Source organism: Saccopteryx leptura, chromosome 3, assembly GCF_036850995.1.
Source record: "Saccopteryx leptura isolate mSacLep1 chromosome 3, mSacLep1_pri_phased_curated, whole genome shotgun sequence".
Lineage (NCBI taxonomy): Eukaryota > Metazoa > Chordata > Mammalia > Chiroptera > Emballonuridae > Saccopteryx > Saccopteryx leptura.
Window position 1 is genome coordinate 62,144,948 of NC_089505.1, and position 22,847 is coordinate 62,167,794.

At 51.0% G+C, this 22,847-nt stretch overlaps 1 protein-coding gene across 2 annotated transcripts; it reads right to left on the bottom strand.

Moving 5' to 3' along the window:
- Window positions 1–10,895: 10,895 nt before the first annotated feature.
- On the bottom strand, window positions 10,896–17,518 carry LYPD5 (LY6/PLAUR domain containing 5). 2 transcript variants are annotated; one of them, XM_066373654.1, is made up of 5 exons: window positions 17,343–17,518; window positions 14,912–15,040; window positions 14,184–14,360; window positions 13,877–14,023; window positions 10,896–12,962 (listed from the first exon to the last, which is right to left on the bottom strand). In XM_066373654.1, exons 1-5 carry the CDS (start codon window positions 17,398–17,400, stop codon window positions 12,703–12,705), a joined length of 771 nt encoding a protein of 256 aa, XP_066229751.1. In that variant the 5' UTR covers window positions 17,401–17,518; the 3' UTR covers window positions 10,896–12,702. The 2 variants fall into 2 exon arrangements, with proteins under 2 accessions (XP_066229751.1, XP_066229752.1); XM_066373655.1 differs by lacking the exon at window positions 14,912–15,040.
- Window positions 17,519–22,847: the final 5,329 nt, after the last annotated feature.

Below are 22,847 nucleotides of genomic sequence, written 5' to 3' on the forward strand. Positions count from 1 at the left end.
CATGGACCTAGTGTTCCACAGCCACACAATTTGTACTCTCACAGCAATGCCCAGATGCCGCGCACACGTATTGATGTAAATAATGCACTCACAGCGTCCCAGGCATTACACACTGCGGAATGATATATTCAACACATGCAGACACACAACATTCAGGGGCACACACAGGGCAGTCCCCAGCCACCCGCACACAGAAATGCACACAGACACATCCTGCTCATGGCAACTTGAGCACATATGCTCAAAGTATGACAGCACACACAGGCTCACCCCAACTCACACATCCCTGGCGCACGATGCCGTGGAAGTGCATGATCAGAGAGCAGTGTGAATGGATGTGGGCGGAGACCACAGGGTACAGCAACCCACAGAGAAACACGACAGCACATGTTCAAAACAGGACACTTTGCTACGTTTGGTGCATCACAGAGGACACAACCTGGAGTGGTTGGTGCCCCGGGGGAGGGGCGGGAGCAGAGGTGACATGGACCCCATGCCCAAATGCAGTGTGTACGGAGAACAGGCACCATCACCTCTGACTGACAAGCCAGAGCCAAGCACCACGTACAACAGCCGCACGCAGCCCAGCACTCCACATGCCCCAACATGCTGACACACAAGTACAGCACACACAGAGAAACACACAAACACGCAGTGACACAACACTTCCTCGCACCACCTTTGACAAACACCACGTGTCACATGACGCAGCAGCAGATGGGACCCCCGACACAGCTGATACTGAGGCCCGCACAACAGCACACACAACACTAGAGGACATGCTCTGGCACAATGTAATAGACAACTGCACAAACACCACACACTGAGTGTGCACTCTAGGCCGTGACATTGGCAGGAAAAGGGCAGGCCCCCAGTAAGGACATGCAGCTCAGCATGAAACATAGGGTCACATCACTGAGTGACACACAGCTCTAAACAGAGTACCCGGAAAGAGACACACACACACTGACACACAGAACAGCTCATGCTGTGCAGAGTGACAGTGTGGCGTGTGACTGCATGCAGCAGCACAGACGTGACATGTGGATCCGTACACGGTACATGTCGACACAGATCAAAAGCCTCCTCCAGCAACACACAGGGACACACTGGCCTGGCAACACCACACACCTCGCATAGCATCACATACTGATCTCCCGGCATAGCCGGTGGTCCCAGGGACGACACTCCTGGGGGAACACACAGACATAACCCCTCTCCCCTCCCAGGTCAGATGTCAGGCACGAACATGGACCCGCCAGCCATAAGGAAATGGACACGCACAGACATACCTGGCAACACACCAACACAACCCACACAGACACACCCAAGACACCAAACCACACACACAGACACACCCAGTGACAAAAACACAACCCATGCCGATGCCCACCCCGTGGCACACGTGGGGTTTCAGTCGGGGTAAGACACGGCGGGAGAGTGGCAGAGACTCACCTGGGCACACGCACACACCGCACGCGTGTCTGCTGGGGAAATGCCGCTGCTGGGTGCTCTCAAGGCTGAGTGGGCACCACCGCCACCCGCCGCCCTTGGGGCCTGCCCCCCCTCCTGTGCGTCTCTCCTCCAGGTTCTCAGAGACTCGCCTGCGACCCCTCTCAGTTTCTCCAGCTCTGGAAACCTCTGGGTTCATCCTTATCTCTTCCTCCCTCTTTCTGCCTCTGTTTTTCTCTCCTTTTTATGCCTTTGTCTCCATCTCTTCTTTCTCTCTAAGTGTCTCTACCTCTCTCAGCCTCTGTGTCTCTGTCTCTCAGCAACTCTGTCTCTGTCTTCATCTCTGTGTCCCTCTGTTTTCTATTTTATTCTCTCCCTGTCACCGTCTCCCTGCCTTCCTGTGTTTATCTCTGTGTTTATCGATGCCTGTGTTGCTGTCTTTCTGTCTCTGTCTCCATCTCTGCCTGGGCTCTTTTTGGTCTCATTTTCTCTCTGTCTCTTGCTGAATCCAGGTCTCTGTCCTTGTCCATGTCTCTATTTCTCTCCCTGCTTCCTGACCTCCCTTTGGGCCTCTCTCTGTCTCTGGTTCTCTCGCTGGGCCTCTTCATGCTTGTCTCTGCCTTTTTCCCTGTCCTGTTCACTATCACAGCTGGGGACAGCTTTGCTTTTTCCAGTTCCATCCAACCGCACTCAGGGGCCAAAGGCCAGAGACACAGAGACTGCAGTCACCTGAGAGAGTCAAAGGTCATGGACAGAAACCCCCGGGCACCAGCCACCTCATTGCGGTGCCTCAGAGCAGGCGCTGGTGAAAACTGACAGAGAGGGAGGAGACACCCAGAGAGACCTCTGCGGTGCAACCAGAAGAGAGGGAGAGTGAGACTGAAGAGTAGGAAGGAGGGAGGAAGGGACGAAGGGAAGGAGGAAGAGAATGGTATTAAAAAAACATCAGAGATAGAGAGAGAAGAGACCCAGAGGTAACGAGAAAGCAGAAGCCAGAATCAAGACATGGAAGTTCTTGCAGAGAGAAACTAAGAGAGAAAAAAGGAGCAAAGGCTGGACCTGGGAGACACGGGCTGGGGCTGGGGCTGGGGGGGCAGCAACAGGACGCAGTGGGGAGGGCACCTGCCTCCACGCTGGAGTTCCAGCCTGTGGGGGTCAGTTTTGAGGACACATGGCTTGAGCCAGCTCCCTCCAGCCCAGGGAGGGGCTGAGATGGGCGGTGGGGGTGACTCAGGGCCAAGAGCTTCCTGTGACTCAGCTTGGGTCTCAGCCCTGGAGGGGCGAGTGCAGGGGGAGAGTGGTCCCTGTGAAAGAGAGGAGGGAGGGGACTCTGGAGGACCTCTGGGCCTAGGCTGGCCTGAGGGCCAGTGTGTGGGATTTGGCGGGAGGAGTGGACTGCGGGTGTGGACTCGGGCCCAGAGAGGAGGGCGGGGGTGGGGGGACCCAGACTCCTGGTTCTGAGGGAGGAGACCAGGGTCTGCTCTCCTGGGTCTGAGGGAGGAGGGGACTGGGTCCCCAGCTCCTGGACCAGGAAGACTAGAATAACTGATTCCAAAGTCCCTGGGACCTTTCCCTGGCCGCGGCCCAGCTGCCCCACCTTCCTCTCAGCCCCATCTCCGGGCCTGGAAAGGACCCAGTTGCCTTGGGGCCCAGCCGGAAGGGGCAAAGAACAAAGGATTGTTTAACTGCTTAGGGAGTGAAGAAGAGGGTGTCTCAGTCAGAAAGGTCACTCGTCTCCCAGGGCTGGTGCAGGGAAAGGCGGGGCTGAGCCTGGGGTAAGACATCCTGAAAGTCAGAGGCCTGTGGCAGCAAATCCTCCAGGGCAGTCTTTTGGGTTTAGGCAATGGTGACTTTAGGGCATCAGGCTACTGCCACCTAGTGGTGGTGTTGGGAACTGCAGGAACTCTGCTTGTCTAGCCTAGTTTACAGTCAGCATACATACATCGAGCACCTACTGAGCGCCAGGTACTGCTCTAAGCGTTGAGGGGATGGCAATAATAAAACAGACAAAATTCTTGCCCTCTTTGAGCTCCCAGGCTAAAGGAAGTCTAGTCTCGTGGTTCTGTCAGTCCCAATCTCTTTCTGTCTCTCACTTTCGCTCTGGTTCCTGAATGCTTGCTTCTTTCTCTCTGTGTATCATACTTCTTAGTTTCTGTCTCCTGGTTTTTGTCTCCAAGTGCATGCATGTCCTTTTATTTTCCCCCTTTTCTCTCTGTGTTGTCTCTTTTCTCCTCTGTATCTTTGTCTTCCCCACCAATTAAACATGATGTATATTATTATGTTAAATTATATATAATAATTATAAATATTATTAATATATGTAATTATCATATATATATGAATATATAACCATATATATTCATATGTGTAGATATATGTATCAATCTGGGAGTTAGAGACCTTGGTTCAAGCCTTGACGTGGTCACTGACTTTGTTTCTGTGAAAGATATAATGCACATACATCCTGGTTTAGAGACAGACCTGAGTGCACGTGTAGCTCTGCTGTTCCTAGCGGGTGTCCTGTGAGGATGATAGTACCTATTTCACATGATTGCTTAAGGATTAGGTGAGATGGAATGTCCAGAGCCCTCATGACAGGACTTGGCATATGCGGGCACTTGTACATTGTCTCCCCTCTCTGTGCTAGCATGTGGCTTCTCTCACTAAGTGGCAGACTCTATGTCCCTTATCCTTTAATCTACCTGGCTCATGACTTGCTTTGACCAATAGAATGTGGTAGAAAAATGCCTGACTTGTTGGGAGCACAGTGGATAAAATGTCGACCTGGAACGCTGAGGTCAGCAGTTCAAAACCTTGCACTTGTCTGGTCAAGGCACATATGGGAGTTGGTGCTTCCTGCTCCTCCCCCCTTTCTCTCTCTTTCTCTCTCTCTCTCTCCCTCTCTCTCTCTCTCTCCTCTCCAAAATGAATGAATGAAAATAAATAAATAAATAAAAAGAATGTGGTAGAAATGGTGTTGGGCTAGTTCCAGGTCCAGTTCTTAAGAGAATGTGAAGCTTCTACTTTTCTTCTCTCAGAACTCTAAGACCACCATGCTGTGAAGAAGCCCAAGCTAGCCACATTGAGAAGCCATGCAGAGAAGAACCAAGGCACCCTGAACAAAAGTCCCAGTCCAGCCCCAACTGAATGCAGCTGCATGAGTGACCTCTGGAGAGACCAGCAAAAGAGTCCCATTAATGCTCAGCATCATGCGAAATAATACACTCTTTGTGTTAAGACACTGAATTTTGGAATGGTTTATTACACAATAGTAACAATAAATATTATACTTTTCTGTCCACTTTTGTGTTTAACGTTTTCCCTAATAAAAATAGACATATAAATTGCAGCTATATCATCTGCTTCTAGCTTCTTGCCCCTGAGTCTTTCTTGACTCTTTCAATCATTGCTTGTCTTTTGTTTTTCTGTTTCTCTTTTTCTACAGAAAAAGAGAAACAGAAAAACACACATGTCTACTCCAATCATGCCAAACCCTCACCTGACACTTTCTCCTCCATTTATTTTGTTCTACTACATTAATCTTCTTGCTGATCATCAAATGGACCAAGCTCTTTCCTGCCTCAGGGTCTTTGTACCTGACTTTTCCTCATCTGAATGCTTTTTACCTCCAATCTTCTCGTGGATCACTCCCTCACTTCATCCAGGTATCTGCTCAATATTGTCTCATCCTTAATCACCTCTTAAAAAATGGTCCCTTTCAGCCCTGGCCGGTTGGCTCAGCGGTAGAGCGTCGGCCTGGCGTGCGGGGGACCCGGGTTCGATTCCCGGCCAGGGCACACAGGAGAAGCGTCCATTTGCTTCTCCATCCTTCCCCTCCTTCCTCTCTGTCTCTCTCTTCCCCTCCCGCAGCCAAAGCTCCATTGGAGCAAAGATGGCCCGGGCGCTGGGGATGGCTCCTTGGCCTCTGCCCCAGGCGCTAGAGTGGCTCTGGTCTCGGCAGAGCGACGCCCCGGAGGGGCAGAGCATCGCCCCCTGGTGGGCAGAGCGTCGCCCCTGGTGGGCGTGCCGGGTGGATCCCGGTCGGGCGCATGCGGGAGTCTGTCTGACTGTCTCTCCCCGTTTCCAGCTTCAGAAAATTACAAAACCCCCCCCCCCCCAAAAAAAAACGGTCCCTTTCAGCACCATAATTAATTCTATATCCTATTTCATTGCCTTATCTTTATCATGGTACTTAGGACAATCTAGATGACCCTGTTACCTTCTTTTTCTAGTTGATTAGGACAAGGATCTTACCATCCCAGTGCCTGCACCTAGGAGATACTCAATGGATATTTGGTGAAGGAATACTTTCGTTCAGTGATACTGACTGACCCTCCTTTGACTTTATCTTCTCACGTGTTACACACTGTCCTGGGGGATGGGAAGACGTCATTTCCTCATTTCCTCATCATTTGTGCCCCGTTAGTTGAGTTGCTGTCTGTGGTTCTGAGACCCAGTGCTACGGATCTGTCCTTGGTGCTGACTCGGGCGCCCACTTCTACTATTAAGCTGGGGAGGGCTTAAGGAGTCTTGGGGCAGCGGCAAGATGATGTATGATCCTGGCCTATATCGTGTGGGAATCACCGAAAGAAGCGGATCTCTGAATTCTGAAGAGAGGAAGTGCCAGGGTTACTGTTCAGCTGGTATTTGTTCTATCTATCTGTCTATCCTTTTCATTATGGAAAACTTCAAAAATACATAAGTGAACAGAAGAGTATAATGAATCTCCATGTGCCCAGTTAACAAGTACCAACCAACGCATGGTTAATTGCATTTCATCTACACCTACCCCTACTTCCTCACTTCTATTATTTTAATGCAAATCCCAGACATGATATCATTTAATTATATGTTGTGCTTTTAATTTTGTTTCTTTCTGTTGAGGTATGATTCACAAATCTTTTTTTTTTTCAGAGAGAGAGAGAGAGAGAGAGAGAGAGAGAGATAGGGACAGACAGACAGAAACAGAGAGAGATGAGAAGCATCAATCATTAGTTTTTTGTTGCGACACCTTAGTTGTTCATTGATTGCTTTCTCATATGTGCCTTGACCGTGGGCCTTCTGCGACCGAGAAACCCCTTGCTCGAGCCAGCGACCTTAGGCTTAAGCTGGTGAGTTTTGCTCAAACCAGATGAGACCTTGCTCAAGCTGGTGACCTCGAGGTCTCGAACCTGGGTCCTCCGCATCCCAGTCCGACGCTCTATCCACTGCGCTACTGCTTGGTCAGGCTGATTCACAAATCTTAAGCATACAGGTAGATGCAGTTCTACCTGTGTACAGAGTATCCCTATTGTCACAGCAGGTTCTATGGTACCCTCTCCCCACTGATGAAACAGAGATAGCCAGTATTCTGACCTCTGTCACCGAAGATTAAAAAGTCACAAAATGGGAGTTCAAATATCTGCGCTCTGGCTTTGACTTTGCTGCTGGCATCATTTTTTATAAACATACCATTCATGCAGAAAGTGCATTAAATATAGAGGTATGGCCCTGGCTAGCTGGCTCAGTGGATAGAGTGTCTGCCCAACATATGGATGTCATGGGTTCAATTCCAGGTTAGGGCACACTAGAGAAGTGACCATCTGCTTCTCTCCCCCATATTCCTCCTTCTCTCTCTCTCTCTCTTTCCCTTCTATAGCCATTGGCTCGAATGGTTTGAGCACTGGCCCCAGGCACTAAGGATAGCTCAGTTGGTCCTAGCATATCAGCCTCAGGCGCTAAAATAATACAATAGCTTGGTCCTGGCCAGTTGGCTCAGCAGTTGAGCATCAGCCTGGCATGTAGAAGTCCCGGGTTCGATTCCCAGCCAGGTCACACAGGAAAAGTACCCATCTGCTTCCCCACCCTCCCACCTCTCCTTTCTCTCTATCTCTCTCTTCCCCTCCCACAACCAAGGCTCCATTGGAGCAAAGTTGGCCGGGACGCTGAGGATAGCCTCTACCTCAGGTGCTAGAATGGCTCCAATTGCAGCAGAGCAACGCCCCAGAGGGGCCAAACATCGCCCCCGGTGGGCATGCCAGGTGGATCCTGACCGGGTGCATGCGGGAGTCTGTCTGCCAGTGGACCCTCCCCCATCTCACTTCTTACTTAGGAAAAATACAAAAAATAAATAAAATAGCTTGATTGATTTAAGCATCGGCCCCAGACAGGGCTTGCAGGATGGATCCCGGTTGGGCACCTGTGGGAGTCTGTCTATTTACCCTCCTCTCACTTAAAAAAAATATAGGGCCCTGGCCGGTTGGCTCAGTGGTAGAGCGTCGGCCTGGCGTGCAGGAGTCCCGGGTTCGATTCCCGACCAGGGCACACAGGAGAAGCGCCCATCTGCTTCTCTACCCCTCCCCCTCTCCTTCCTCTCCTCTCTGTCTCCCTCCCCCCCCACCCCGCAGCCAAGGCTCCACTGGAGCAAAGTTTGCCCGGGCGCTGAGGATGGCTCTGTGGCCTCTGCCTCAGGCGCTAGAATGGCTCTGATTGCGGCAAAGCGACGCCCCAAGATGGGCAGAGCATCTCCCCCTGGTGGGCGTGCCGGGTGGATCCCGGTTGGGCGCATGTGGGAGTCTGTCTGACTGCCTCCCCATTTCCAGCTTCGGGAAAAAAAAAAAAAAAAAAATATATATATATATATATATATATATATATATATATATATATATATATATATATATAGAGAGAGAGAGAGAGAGAGAGAGAGAGAGAGGTACATTTTGAACAAATAATTCTATAGTGGACCCTAATGAAATCATCACACACACACCCAGGGAGAACATTGCCACTCCCCAGAATCCCCCTCACCACAAACCCCTTCCCAACTTTCAGATGAAACCACTACCCTCACTCACAAGGCACTTGACTCTTCCTAACCCACAGCCTCCACATGCTCTGTTTTCTCAGTCCCTCCTTCTCTCCCCAAGGCCTTCAACGTGAGGTGGTTCCTGACCCTGGAAACCAAAACTGGGAGACTCCATCACCAACCTCTTGCTGGTCTCCTTACCTCTAGTCTCACTCCTCTTAGTCTGTCCCCTACATGGTCTCAGGGAGAGCTTCCTATCACCTGGTTTTGACCTTGCCTCTCACTACTTTAACCCCTGTCATGGAGATCAAAGGCCTCAGGGAAAAACTCAGAAAACTATCCTCACCTCTATGGGCCTTGCCACCCACTCCTCCCCATCCTCCTTTCTCTCTCTCTCTTTTTTTTTTTTGTGACAGAGAGAGACAGAGAGAGGGACAGACAGACAGGAATGGAGAGAGATGAGAAGCATCAGTTCTTCATTGCAGCCCCTTAATTTCTCTCTCTCTCTCTTTTTTTTTTTTTTTTTTGTATTTTTCTGAAGCTGGAAACGGGGAGACAGACAGATTCCCGCATGTGCCCGACCGGGATCCACCCGGCACGCCCACCAGGGGGCGATGCTCTGCCCATCCGGGGCGTCGCTCTGTCGCGACCAGAGCCACTCTAGCGCCTGGGGCAGAGGCCAAGGAGCCATCCCCAGCGCCCGGGCCATCCTTTGCTCCAATGGAGCCTCGGCTGCGGGAGGGGAAGAGAGAGACAGAGAGGAAGGAGAGGGGGAAGGGTGGAGAAGCAGACAGGCACCTCTCCTGTGTGCCCTGGCCAGGAATTGAACCCGGGACTTCCGCACACCAGGCCGACGCTCTACCACTGAGCCAACCGGCCAGGGCTAATTTCTCATTTGATTTCTTTCTTTTTTTTTTTTTAAAGTAATTAAAAAAATTTTTTTATTTATTCATTTTAGAGAGGAGAGGGAGAGACAGAGAGAGAGAAGAGAGACAGAGAGAGAGAGAAGGGGGGAAGAGCTGGAAGCATCAACTCTCATATGTGCCTTGACCAGGCAAGCCCAGGGTTTCGAACCAGTGACCTCAGCATTTCCAGGTCGACGCTTTATCCACTGCGCCACCACAGGTCAGGCTGATTGCTTTCTCATATGTGCCTTGACCAGGGGCTACAGAAGACTGAGTGACCGCTTGCTCAAGCCAGTGACCTTGGGCTCAAGCTGGTGAGTCTTGCTCAAACCAGATGATCCTGCACTCAAGCTGGCGACCTCAGGGTTTCGAACCTGGATCCTCTGTGTCCCAGTCTGATGCCCTATCCACTGTGCCACCACCTGGTCAGGCTCTCATTCTTTATATACAGACCAAGCCTTTGTATATACTGTCCTACCTCCTGGGAACGCCCTTTGCCCTGCTCCGTTGCCAATTCCTACTGGTCATTTGGGTGTCTTTTCACGGATTCCTTCCTATCAGAAGCCTTCCCTGATCTTGTCATGGGCTCGTCTCTCTGCCTGGAATGTTTTTCTCCACTCTGTTAGCCTGGTGACCTCCTACTCATCCTTCAGGACCCAGCACCCACTTCGTCTTCTATGAAGTCACCTCTGATGTCTTAATGCCCTAACCCTCCAGCTAGAGGTATTTCTCTACTTTCCAGTCCTTACGGCATGAGCACCCTCCTTATTTACTGCCCTGCTATCCCTCAGGGCTGTGTCCATGTGGGCCCCAGTCTGTGTCCTTCATCAGACCCAGAACTCCTCAGGGTTCTCCAGAATCACCCAGCACAGAAAAATGAATTACAAATGTTTGTTGATCTCTGGTGAGGTCACTTCTTCCTCTGTATCCTTATTTGCATGAGCTGGTCCCGCTGCCTGGAATGCCATTCCCTTTGGCATGCTTTCAGACCTGTCACCAGGTTCTCCTCCCTCAGGTATCAGCCCAATGGGTTCCTCTCAACAGTGGCTCCTTTTGTGCCTACACATTCCTCTACAGCAGTGCTAGTCAACCTGGTCCCTACTGCCCACTAGTGGGCGTTCCAGCTTTCATGGTGGGTGGTAGCGGAGCAACCAAGGTATAAAGATAGATTTCACTATAGTAAGTTGTTTTATAAAGATTTATTCTGCCAAACTTAGCGAAAATCCGACATAAAGTACTTGGTAAGTAATTATTATTATATATTATTATATGCTTTAACTTGCTGTAACTCTGCTTTATAAATTTTATAAAGTAAAATTACTTTCCTACTTTATAAATCACCATTACTGTGGAACTGGTGGGCGGTTAGAAAATTTTACTACTAACAGAGATACAAAAGTGGGCAGTAGGTATAAAAAGGTTGACTACCCCTGCTCTACAAGCTGTCTGAGCATTGATCTGCCTCTCCCATTAGACTGGGACTCACCTCCGTGGCGCCAGTACCTGGCGCATGCGCAGTGCTGTGAATGATGTGCACTGATGTGTATAAATCCCTGTTTGGTGATGCTGGTCCCCTACCACCTTTCACTTGTATTTCCAAGATTTGTGTCTGAAGCGGTCTGATGTGTGTAAGTGGGAGCTTGGAAGGTAGGGGCTATCCTTATTTCTCCAACCGCACATAAAGTCCCTCCTGGGACTGCAGGTTATCTTCCTCTCTGCTGTGTTACACACAGTTACTTTTGACCAGGGAACTCATTACACAGTGATTGACATGTGGCAATGGGGTCATGCCCATAGATTTCACTGGCTTACCTCAGACCCCATGGCCTAGGAGAAGCTGGCCTGATAAAACAATGGAATGGCTCGGTTATTGTTGCCCAACCCTCAAGGGATGGGGTTCTGTTTCACAGGATGCAGTGCAGGCTTCGAGCGTTGACTCCCCCAGAGCCTGAACACATAGGCCTGGGGATTGAGGGGTGATGGGGCGCTCCTCTCACTGTTACACCTAAACCCACGTGCAGACTCTGCTTCCCATCCCCACTACTGTGAGCTCTGCTGGTTTGGAGGTCCTGGTTCCCAAAGACAGAGGTTCCACTAGAGGGCACATTGACGGTCCACTGAATTGTGGGAGGGGAGATTGCCCCTTGGCCAATTTGGGCTTCTCACACCATTGAACCAACAGGCAAAGAAGAGGATTCCTCTAACTGCTGGGGTGGTTGATCGCAATTACCGAGGGGAAATTGGATTGCTGCTAACACAGTGAGGCGGGGGTGGTGTCTAGCACCCAGGGCCCTGAGCAAACCGAGGTGCTCTTAGTTTAAACTGGATCAGATTCAACCTGTCTAAGACTCCACTGCTGAGTCTCACGCCCTTCCATCTGTTACTCTCTTTGTTAAACGGCACCACCACTGACTCCGCCCTCAAGCCAGAACCTTGGAGTTGTTTTTTCTTCTCCTCACAGTCCTCCACCAATGTATCAAGTCTTGTCAGCTCCACCAACAAAATCTATCCTGTTCCCAAGCCCTCTCTCTACCCCTGTGGCCTCCCACATCGCCACATACTTGGACTGGTGCAGTAGCCACCTCACAGGACTCTGCGTTCGTTCTTGCCACAGGGATCCTTTCAAAATATAAAGGATGTTCACAGGAGGACATGCTGTAGGACTCCATTTACAGGAAGTACAAAAAGAGGCAAAATTCATCTATGATAAAAGTCAGGGCAGAGGCTACTTTCAGGGTAGGAAAGTGCCTATGAAGGGTTATCAGGGAGTCTTTTGGTGCGGAGGTTGGACATGTCCTGTATCTTGAGCTGGGTGGAGGTTACTGGGATGTATACATACAGACAAACTGCACTTTATGCATTTTACTGTATATGTTTTCTATCAGTGGTTTTCACCACTGGTCTGCAGACTGGTGCTGGCTTGCCAGATATATTGTATAAAGGCCATCAGGGTGGTTAACTCTGTCATGGACTGGCAGTTGAAAACCACTGTTTTATATCTCAGTGAAAAGTTATATGTAATTATATTTGTATATAACTATATATGTATATTATAATATACAACATGGTATATATACTCTATAATATCCATAATGTAATATGTATATTACATTATGTATAATATACACATATCATACACAATTATATATAAATATATAAAGAGAGAGAGAGAGAGAGTGTCATGGTAGCCCCCTGCTATAAATCCTACAGTGGATTCTGTATCAGTCTTGGGTCATCCAGAACAACAGAACTAGAAGCACATGTATATATTTATCACAAGGAATTGGCTTATGCGATTGTGGGTCTGGCCAGACAAGTTTAAAATTCGAAGGGCAGGCTGTCTGGTAGGGCAGGCTGGCGTCCCTGGGCTTGCTCTGAAGTTGCTGCCCACAGGCAGATTTCTTTTCCAGGAAACCTCAGCGGCAGGGAAGTGGGAGGGAGCGAGAGAGACAGGTGAAAACTCTGATATCATTTTCCACATTATAGGGGCTGACGCAGTGAGGGGTGCGTGTGAGCCCTGCCCCAGCATCTTGCTCACGAAGAGGCTGGAGGGGCTGTCTATGGGGAGAAACCGAGGGGTCCTCCCAGAGGACCAACCAGCAGGGGAGCCACGAGGAGCAGGGCCACTGTGTGGGGTGCCAGAGGCGGGGCGGCAGCGGAATCCACGGCGAAGCGCTGCGCCACGGAGCCCCTGTTGCAGAGGTGCCCTTCACAGCAGGAGCCCAGGAGGTCGATGTCTGTCCAGGGGCTGGAGGTGCCCATGATGGTGCAGGAGGGCCGGTGGCAGGTTCTGATGTACACTGGGACTGAGAAGTTACCTGCGGGGGCGGGGCGCAGGGAGGAGGGGTCAGAACTGAGGGAGGCCCGGCCCCGACTGGGGGGCGCAGGGAGGAGGGGTCAGAACTGAGGGAGGCCCGGCCCCGACTGGGGGGTGTAGGGAGGAGGGGTCAGAACTGAGGGAGGCCCGGCCCCGACTGGGGGGCGCAGGGAGGAGGGGTCAGAACTGAGGGAGGCCCGGCCCCGACTGGGGGGCGCAGGGAGGAGGGGTCAGAACTGAGGGAGGCCCGGCCCCGACTGGGGGGCGCAGGGAGGAGGGGTCAGAACTGAGGGAGGCCCGGCCCCGACTGGGGGGCGCAGGGAGGAGGGGTCAGAACTGAGGGAGGCCGGGCCCCGACTGGGGGGCGCAGGGAGGAGGGGTCAGAACTGAGGGAGGCCGGGCCCCGACTGGGGGGCGCAGGGAGGAGGGGTCAGAACTGAGGGAGGCCGGGCCCCGACTGGGGGGCGCAGGGAGGAGGGATCAGAACTGAGGGAGGCCCGGCCCCGACTGGGGGGCGCAGGGAGGAGGGGTCAGAACTGAGGGAGGCCCGGCCCCGACTGGGGGGCGCAGGGAGGAGGGGTCAGAACTGAGGGAGGCCCGGCCCCGACTGGGGGACGCAGGGAGGATGGGGGGCGCAGGGAGGAGGGGTCAGAACTGAGGGAGGCCCGGCCCCGACTGGGGGACGCAGGGAGGATGGGGGGCGCAGGGAGGAGGGGTCAGAACTGAGGGAGGCCCGGCCCCGACTGGCTCCGCGGGCTGACTTCCACTCTCCCCCCTCAGACTCGGGCTCGGCCTCCTCCCGCAGGCCCGAGCGACAGCTCTCCCTTCAGGGCCGGGTCCCCAGGTCCCAGGCCTGGTGCCTCCACACTCAGGCCTGCCTGGCCTCCAGGCCCCCCGACCCTCCCAGGTCCTCACCAACGGTCATTTGGCCATTGCCCTGGAAGCAGACACTTTGGTCCTGGTGACACTGGACCCGTCGGGACTTCTCCGGGGTGCAGTCCTCCGGGCGGATCCCCACGCAGGCGTAGCACTCGGTGCCGCTGAGCGCGGGCGGGTTGGGCGCTGGAAGGGAGCGGAGACTCACACCCGGCCCGGTTCTCCCGGCGGGGCGCGCGGGGCACCCGGGCGCCCGCCCGCCTCCCGGGACGCGGGGGCGGGAATGCCGTGCGGCCGGAAGCGCCCGCGGAGGCCCGTCCCCGCCCCGGCCCGCCCTCGGGCACACCTGGGCTCAGGTTGGGGATGGTGTCATGGGTCATGAGGTCATCGTTGCACCAGTCGATGGTGCAGCCGCGTATCACCGAGTAGTCGGGCGGCAGCGCGTTGTCGTTGGACTGCATCTGGCCGCTGGGCGGGCCGGTCCAGCAGCCCTTCTGTACCATGGTCACCGGGGCGCGGTACCCTGCGGGCGGGAGGGGATGGGGCCTGTGCGCTGCCTCTCGCCCTGTCCCCCGCCCTCCACCTTGCCCTCCCCCCCTCCTACCTCCGCTGTGCACTTGACCCCCTCCCGTCACTTGTCTGTCTCCTTTCCGCCGCTCTTCTCTCTCACTTACCTTCCTTCTCCGTCCAGCCCGCCTCTTTCCTCCCTCTCTCCCGTACAAACGCCACTTTTCTGGTCACCTCCTCCCCTCATCCTTTCTCTTCTCTGCTCATCACCAACCCTTTCTTCCCTTGTGCTTCTCTCCCTCCCCTCTGCCTCCTTTCTGCCCCCCTCCCACCTCCTCTTCCTGGCTCCCTGTTGCCTCCCCCCCACCAAGCTCTCATCCATCCTTTCTTTCTCTTTCTTCTCCTCCCTTTCCAATACCTTCCCAATCCTTTCTTTTCCTTCCCCTCCTCTTCTACGCAGTGCTCCCTCAACCCCTTGACTCCTCCCCTATCCCTTCCTAATCTCTCAGCCTTGTTCTTTCTCTTCCGCACACACTTGTTCTTATTTTGCTGCTTCCTGCCCCTCACCAGTGTCCAGCGACAAGACAGCCTCAGAGCATCCATCGGGACAGGAGACGTTGGGGAGTTTCATGTGACTGAGGTCAAAGGGCCCAAAGTAGATGTGCTGAAAGCTGTAGCATTGTAGGGCTTGGGACGCTGAGGAGAGGAGCAGGGGTGGGGTGAGAGGAGCAGGCTGGGATGCACCTGTCACAGGCACTCACGGCTCCTCCAAGCTTGGGACAGCCACAGCTTTTCTCTGAGTGGAGACAGGTCTTGTTGCCTTGAGAGAACCAGGGTCTGCTGCCACAACAGTTCAAGGCTATTCTAGCCCTGGCCAGTTGGCTCAGTAGTAGAGCATCGGCCCAGAGTGTGGATGTCCCAGGTTTGGTTCCTGGCCAGGGCACACAGGAGAAGCGCCCATCTGCTTCTCCACCCTTTCCTCTCTCTTTTCTCTCTATCTCTCTTCCCCTCCCACAGCCGAGGCTCCATTGGAGCAAAGTTGGCCTGGGCGCTGAGGATGGCTCCATGGCCTCCACCTCAGGTGCTAAAATGGCTCCAGTTGCAACAGAACAAAGCCCCAGATGGGCAGAGCATCGCCCCCTGGTGGGCATGCCGGGTGGATTCCGGTCGGGCGCATGCGGGAGTCTGTCTCTCTGCCTCCTCACTTCTCACAGGGGAAAACGGTTATTCTACCTGGTGGCAGAGTAATACTGGTCTCTCTGCACTTGCCAGTCCAGTCCCCCCTCCCCCCCAGGCCATTCCACATCTTGACTGTCTTCCAGGAAGCTCTCAAGATTTATTATTTTTTAAAAATTTTATTTATTTATTTTAGAGAGGAGGCAGGGAGACAGAGAGAGAGAGAGAGAGAGAGAGAGAGAGAGAAAGGGGGGAGGAGAAGGGGGAAGCATTAACTTCCATATATGCCTTGACCAGACAAGTGCAGGGTTTTGAACCGGCAACCTCAGTGTTCCCAGGTCGACACTTTATCCACTGTGCCACCAGAGGTCAGGCAGCTTTCAAGATTTAAATAAGGAAGTGATTCGCTCCTGCTCTGTCTGTTTTTCTCCCAGCTACACTCACTGTGATCTGTTGCACTTAAAGACCACTGATGGAAAACAGATACTCCAGTCCAGGCAGCGGGATGTGCAATCTGTACTTCACATACGCAGCCAGCCCCAGTGGATTGCACACAGAACACTTAAACACTGACTTAAATGCAAAAGAGCAAAATGGACAGACCCATGCAGATCTCACAGATGGACACAGAGTATCCTGAAGGCAATTCACACACAAAACAACTACCACCCAGACCCTCCAGTAGAAAGCGCCAGACCAAGGCACACAGCATACACATGCAAAATCCTACTCACAGGCAGAAAACGTGTGGCTATGGAGCCAACAACCCTGCACAGAGACCCTGGAGCACAGGAAGTCATACCCGGAGAGAGACAGGTATAGCCCCAGGTATCACAGACACACAGCTAGAAAAACCACAATTATGAAGTTAGAGGTACACAAAAAAGACCACAAAAACATACAACTTAAAATCACACACAGATACAAGACACATGGAGACATGAGACACAGAGCGACAGACACACATCAAGATCCCTGAACACGTACACACAGAGATAAATGCAGGACTTCTGATCACAGAGCTGCACAAACATAGAGACGCAGATATGCAAAGTTATGCATGCATCTCTTTTGTTAAAAAATAAAGCTAACACCCTGGTTGGTGACTTAGTGGATAGAGCATCAGACGATGGCATTGATGTCCCAGATTGGATTCCCTGTCAGGGCACACAAGAGAAGCGACCATCTGCTTCTTCCCTCTACCCCTTCTCTCCTTCCCCTCCTGCAGCCAGTGGCTGGATGGCTCAAGTGTGGCCTTGGGCCCTGAGGATAGAACACATCAGCCTCAGGTGCTAAAAATAGCTCAATACTTGAGCACTGGCCCCAGATAGGGGTTGCTGAGTGGATCCTGGTCGGGGTGCATGAGGGAGTCTGCCTCATTATCTCCCCTCCTCTCACCTAAACAAGAAAAGAAAGAAAGAAAGAAAGAAAGAAAGAAAGAAGTGAAGCTAAGAGATAAACACACCCACAAAAGCATTTGTTCAAACACCCAGACATCAAACCTGATACAGAAAAACATGCACAAGCACAGAGACCCATAGGATGTGGGGACACATCGACTCTCAGACAGGCTTGTCTTCCATGGGTGAGTGCACACGCAAAGCCAGCTGTGAAAGAGGCACCCCTGGCTCCCTAGAAGTACCCTTGAATGGGGTCATGGACAAGGAGGATGAAAAAGGTTCAAGTGGCAGGAAGAGTGAAGATGGAGAAAATGACTGAAGGAGAAGAGGACACAGTTTCCAGGCCTCTCCATGACCAAGACCCAGGAGTCCAGGCTCCAGCCCCTCCTCCCTCAGGCCCTTCTTGTCAGAAGTCTGGGTACCTGTCAGGCAGAGCATAGTCCCATAGAGGCAGAGCAGGATGGCTCTAAGGACTCTCATTGCAGGTCGTGGAGCTGAGCAGCGACACCGTGGACAGCTCCTCCTGCTCTGATTTCTGCTGGGCTGGTTCTTCCTGCCAAGCTCCAGGCATCCCAGCTCCCCAGCCTGGCAGGATTCCTCCTCCTCCACCCTCCTTCTCACTAGGGCCGGTCTCCTCCTATATATTCATGGTGGGGCCAAGATGACTCCTGGGCACCGAGGGGGGGAGGGGCCGGGGCCCAGACTCCCGGGTCTGAGAGAGGAGGTAGCTAGGGACTTATAACCCTTAATTTTGGAGGAATCTGTGGTTTGCTGGCTCTCTTTCTACCCTGTTCCCTACACTGTGTTCTAGTCTGAGCCTGGCACACGTGGCCCCTTGATCTCTCTTCTCTTTCTCCTCCCAACCCGCATGACCCACATACTTAGACACACACAGCCTCCAATCCTGGGGCCATGTCTCCAGACCCAGAGACACAGACACACCTCTTCTGGGGACCCTTTCTATCCCCACTCACCCACCCACCCTCAGGGCCAAGCATCTCCCTGTCTTCCAAGCATGCTCACCCTGGATTGGGCTATTGTCTGTCACTCCCAGCAGGCTGTGACCTCCTTAGAGGTCCTTGGAGAAGTTCACTATGCAGTCTGAATAAATAAAACAATGAATGTACAGAAAGGGAGGCTTGGAGGGAGGGACAGAGAGAGAGGGAGAGGGAGAGAGAGAGTCCCAGAGTTACACGTGAGATGTAGAAAGACAGTGTGGCCAGAGGTAAAGGTAGACACACAGACAAACCCCGACTTGATAGGGGACACCCAATGAACAGGACATGCCCACAGAAGGAATTGAATAAATGTTTATTAGATTATTAAATGAGTGGGTTTTTAAAAAAATCTGGATGCAATAGAGACACAGGCAGACAACTAGAGGGACACACTGTCCCCCAAGGACACAGACACTCAGATATAGGGCTCAGACATTGGGCTAATGGGGACATCTGGATGCATGTCCTTGCAGACGCTGAGAGCTGAGTCAGAGACCCCAGGTTAGTCTTCCTGTCCTGCCTCTCTTCTCTATGCGTGGAGGAGCTGCCTGCTGGAATGACACCCACTTTCTGTGCTGTGCAGAGTGGGCACCAGGTATGTGCAGAGGCCTAGAGTCACAGACCCATGCATGGGACAGAGTTGACATAATAGCAGTGACTAGGACACCCTTAACCACCCTAAGATTGATTAAGTTTTACACAGGTTTCTTCCTGACTATAAGTATAGGCCCCCACCCTTCCTTTTTCTCACAGCATTTACTTTAGAAAACTTGTCATTGAAAATTCTTTGTCCCTTTGAAATGTAGGTAAATCTTCTCCCGGCGTCTTGCCAGTTTTACAACCCAGGAATGCCCTTCTCAAGGACCTCTGAAATGTCATCATCGAGGAAGACAGCACCCTGTCTCCCAGCTCCCTAGGCGGGTAGGCGCTGAGCTTGCATAAGTGACAATTAGCATGCACAGATGGCCTGATCACAAAGGCATTTGCAGACTCAGGAATGACGCAGAGCACTGGACACATCCTGTGGACCAAGCTCCCTCTTGTCATCCTCCAGCGCCCTGCCTCCCAACAGCCCATCTGGACCTTAAAAACCTTCCCACCTTTTGTTTCCGCAGAGTAGAGTTTAGTCTCTCTCCACTATTGCATGGTCTTGAATAAAATCTCCTGTGCCTGTTTAACTTTGTTCGGTACAACTTCTCTTTGGCATCGGACACCCAGGTGCCAGGGCCACGCACCACAGGTCTGGACTCTCACAGGCGTAACCTCCCTCACTCTCACCTAGCCAAATCCCTGCCCCTCCCATTAGCCCTCAATTCCTGGAAACTGTTTTGCATCCAAATTACTGTATTCTTCCTGCTACTCTTATCCCTGACCTGGGCTCTCTGTCCGGGGCTGACCACACAGGGGCAGGTGCAGCTAAGGTCCCCTGGAGAGCGGAGGCTGGCCAAGGAAGGAGACTGGGTTTTCTGAAAGCCTTGTGGAAGGTGGAGGCTTTTAAGGTGTTCACAGTGGTTCACTGATTCAGAGGTTGAGGCTTGAAGAGTCAACAGACCAGCCCATTATTGTGCGTGAGAGTGTGTGTAAGTGCCTGTGTGTGTGTGGCTGGGTGTGTGTGGTTTTTGAATCTGATAACCTTCAGGTATTTTTGGAGGCTGTAAGATAATCAGGTAGAGAGCTCCCCATTGCAAGTAATTGAGGTAATTAAGTGGAGACCCGTGATCTGGGTCTGGGGATTTGGGCGGGGTGCTGGCGTCCACAGAGGGCCATGGGACGTGAACTCCAAGCTCCCTGGGAACCCAGAGATTCTTTTTTTGGGGGTAGTAATTACTCTTTAGTAATTAAACTTTAGAAATTAAGTAATTGATGAAGAGATTGGTGAAAATGGAGGATGTTTTGTCTGTTTGTCATAGGCATTAAGTGCTATTTTAAAAACTTTTTTAGTGTATATATGTTCAAGCACACACAAACATACAGGAAATAGCTACTCATCACTCAGACTTAACAATTTAAAACATTTTAAATTTATTGATTGATTTTTAGAGAGAGAAAGAGAAAGGGAGAGAGATGAATTGTTTCACTTACTTATGCATTCATTGGTCAGTTCTTGTTGTTAGGTCGCCAAAGGAAGGACACACAAGGCCTGATAAGTTTTACAGGAAATTTATTCACGCATCTGCGGACAGAGGGGCTGAGAGCCCAGTGGCGTCCACAGCGAGAGGATGAAGAGCCTCGGCCCGCACAGGACTGAGCTGGGCTGTACTTCTCACCACAGGGGGAAAACCCCTGTTACCTGTGGCGGCTGAACAGTGGAAGGAGTGGTGATTGATGACCAAGCAATGGAATGTTCAGATAAGTGAGGGAGGAATGACTAACTGGCAGGATGTCCGAGGGTCAGGTGGAGTTAAGACATCAATCAAGACTGCTCTCATAGAGAGTGACAGGAACTGCCCTGGTTCAGGTCACCTAAAATTCAACGTGGCTAGCTGAGGCTTTTGGTAAGGGACCCTGGACCCAAACCTAACACTTGTATGTGCCCTGACTGGGGATTGAACCTGTAACCTTCTTGGATTGGGACCATGATTTAACCAACCGAGCTACTTGGCCAGGGCTTGGACTCGACAGTTTCTGACGCATTGCTGATCTTGTGTTATTCTAACTCCTTTGGGTACTCATAAAGGCACTGAATTACTTTGCTCAAAATGTTAATTTCACTTAAAACACCATTTAAAAGTAGATAATTTTCATAGTGTAAATTTGGCTTATGTTCTAAGATGCAGATCTTCTTGAGTACCATGAACAATTTTTAAAAGGGTGTCCCCCACAACCTTGAACTGAATTCTTAGCTGTCTCTTTGCGTATTGAACAGTTTCAAATTTATTTTCAACAAATGTGTTTTCAATACATTTCAGCGTTAGGAGCTGAAGAATGGTTGTAGAGTGCTTGAATGATATTTAAACATTCAGTGGCATAGAAAGAAATCTTGGCTGCCTTACTCATTCTCCAGCACAGGGTTTGCTCCTCCAAGAAGAGAGAAAGGAGGCAAGTCAGGAGGTATTCCCTGGAGGCTCCGCCCCAGAACCACCTGCCTTCCGGAGCCTGGATGTCCTCAACCGCCTGGCGTTCAAGTGTCCAAACGGGCCTGTTTGACTGCCTTAGAATTTTCTCAAGGATCTTCTGTTGTGTTCCAGAAGCTTCCACGTGCCTTTCCATTTCTACACACTTCTGTAAACACCTGACCTCTCAAAGGATTTCCCCCCCCCCCCGCCCCCGGGTTGGTTTGTGTAAGCAGTTTCCTAAATGTGTACATCATCTGTGCCCAGTTGTATCACCTACTGGACAAAAGTCCTCAGAGTTTCTATACAAGAACAGGTGCAAGCTGGAAGTCTGTCCACTTAGCAGCACTTGGTAACTCGCTTGTTACAGGCTTTGTAGCCAAATAATTGAGTCGCACTTAGTATTCCTTACCTTATTTAAAATAAGTCCATCAATCAAACATGCAATAATTGTAATGATTTGTGTTTTTTATGAGTCTTTTCTTTTTTAAAAATTTTTAGTTATTAATTTTTAGAGAGGTAAGAAGGGAAAGAGAGTGTGTGGGGGGTGGGCAGAAATCTGTTCCTGCATGTGTCTGACCAGAAATCAAACTGGCAACATTCTGTGCTTTGGGAGGACGCTCTGACCAACTGAGCTATCCGACCAGGGTGATCTGTGTTTTTATGTCACCCCCCTCAATGACCTGTGACTATCTTTGCTGCCAATCTTTATGTGCTACATAAATGTTCTTCCACGTGTTACCAGAATTGTGAAGTTTTCTTCCGGAACCCTGGTCACTGCCTTGTTGAAACTGAATTTTGTATATTGTGCATCAACATTTTCTTTGTTATTTGCACATAATCTTGCCTGCAACACCAGTATTTCTTTTTCAGATAAGATCTGAGTTTGGTTTTTTTTACAGTTCAATAGTTTAAGTATATTCATACTGTTGTGCAACCAATCTGTAAAACTTTTTCATCCTGAAAAACTGGAATTTCAGACCCATTAAAAAACAACTTCTCACCTGACCTGTGGTGGCGCAGTGGATAAAGCATCAACCTGGAATGCTGAGGCTGCCGGTTCCAAACCCTGGGCTTGCCTGGTCAGGGCACATATGGGAGTTGATGCCTTCTTCTTCTTCTTCTTCTTCTTCTTCTTCTTCTTCTTCTTCTTCTTCTTCTCTCTCTCTCTCTCTCTCTCTCTCCTCTCTAAAATGAATAAATAAAATATTTAAAACAACAACAACAAAAAACAACTTCTCATACTCCCTCCCCCCCAGACCCTGGTAACCACCATTATTGTCCTTGTGTTTCTATAAATTTGACTATTCTGGAGACCTTGTATAAATGGAATCTTACAGTACATTATTTTTTTTATGACTGGTTTATTTCATTTCATATAATGTCTTCAAAGCTTATCCATTGGTAGCATGTGTTGGAAGTTCCTTCCTTTTAAAGGTTGGATAATATTCCACTGTATGGATATACGTCCTTTGGTTTATCCATTCATCATTGATGTACACATGCATTACTTCCATCTATTGGCTATTGTGAATAGTGCGCCATGAACATGTGTGTACAAACGTCTGTTCAGGACCCTGCTTTTTCAGATCCTAACTTTGCTAATATTTGCTAGTATAATTCCAACATCGCACACGTTATGGATGAGTCCCTCGCCTTCTTATTTTCAAATATGTGATCAAAGCTGCCAATCTGTACGTGGCTCATTGGGAGGCAAGACTGAGCTGGAGATTAGTGCTCAGGATTGTGGGATGTAAGCAAAGGAGGCAGGATGGGGCAGAGGGAGAAGGGAGGCTGTGATTCCGGCCCACGGAGGGCTGGGTTCTCCCCAGAGGGAGCTCTGGCCTGAGGGTGGGTGGCTGAGGCAGTACCCTAG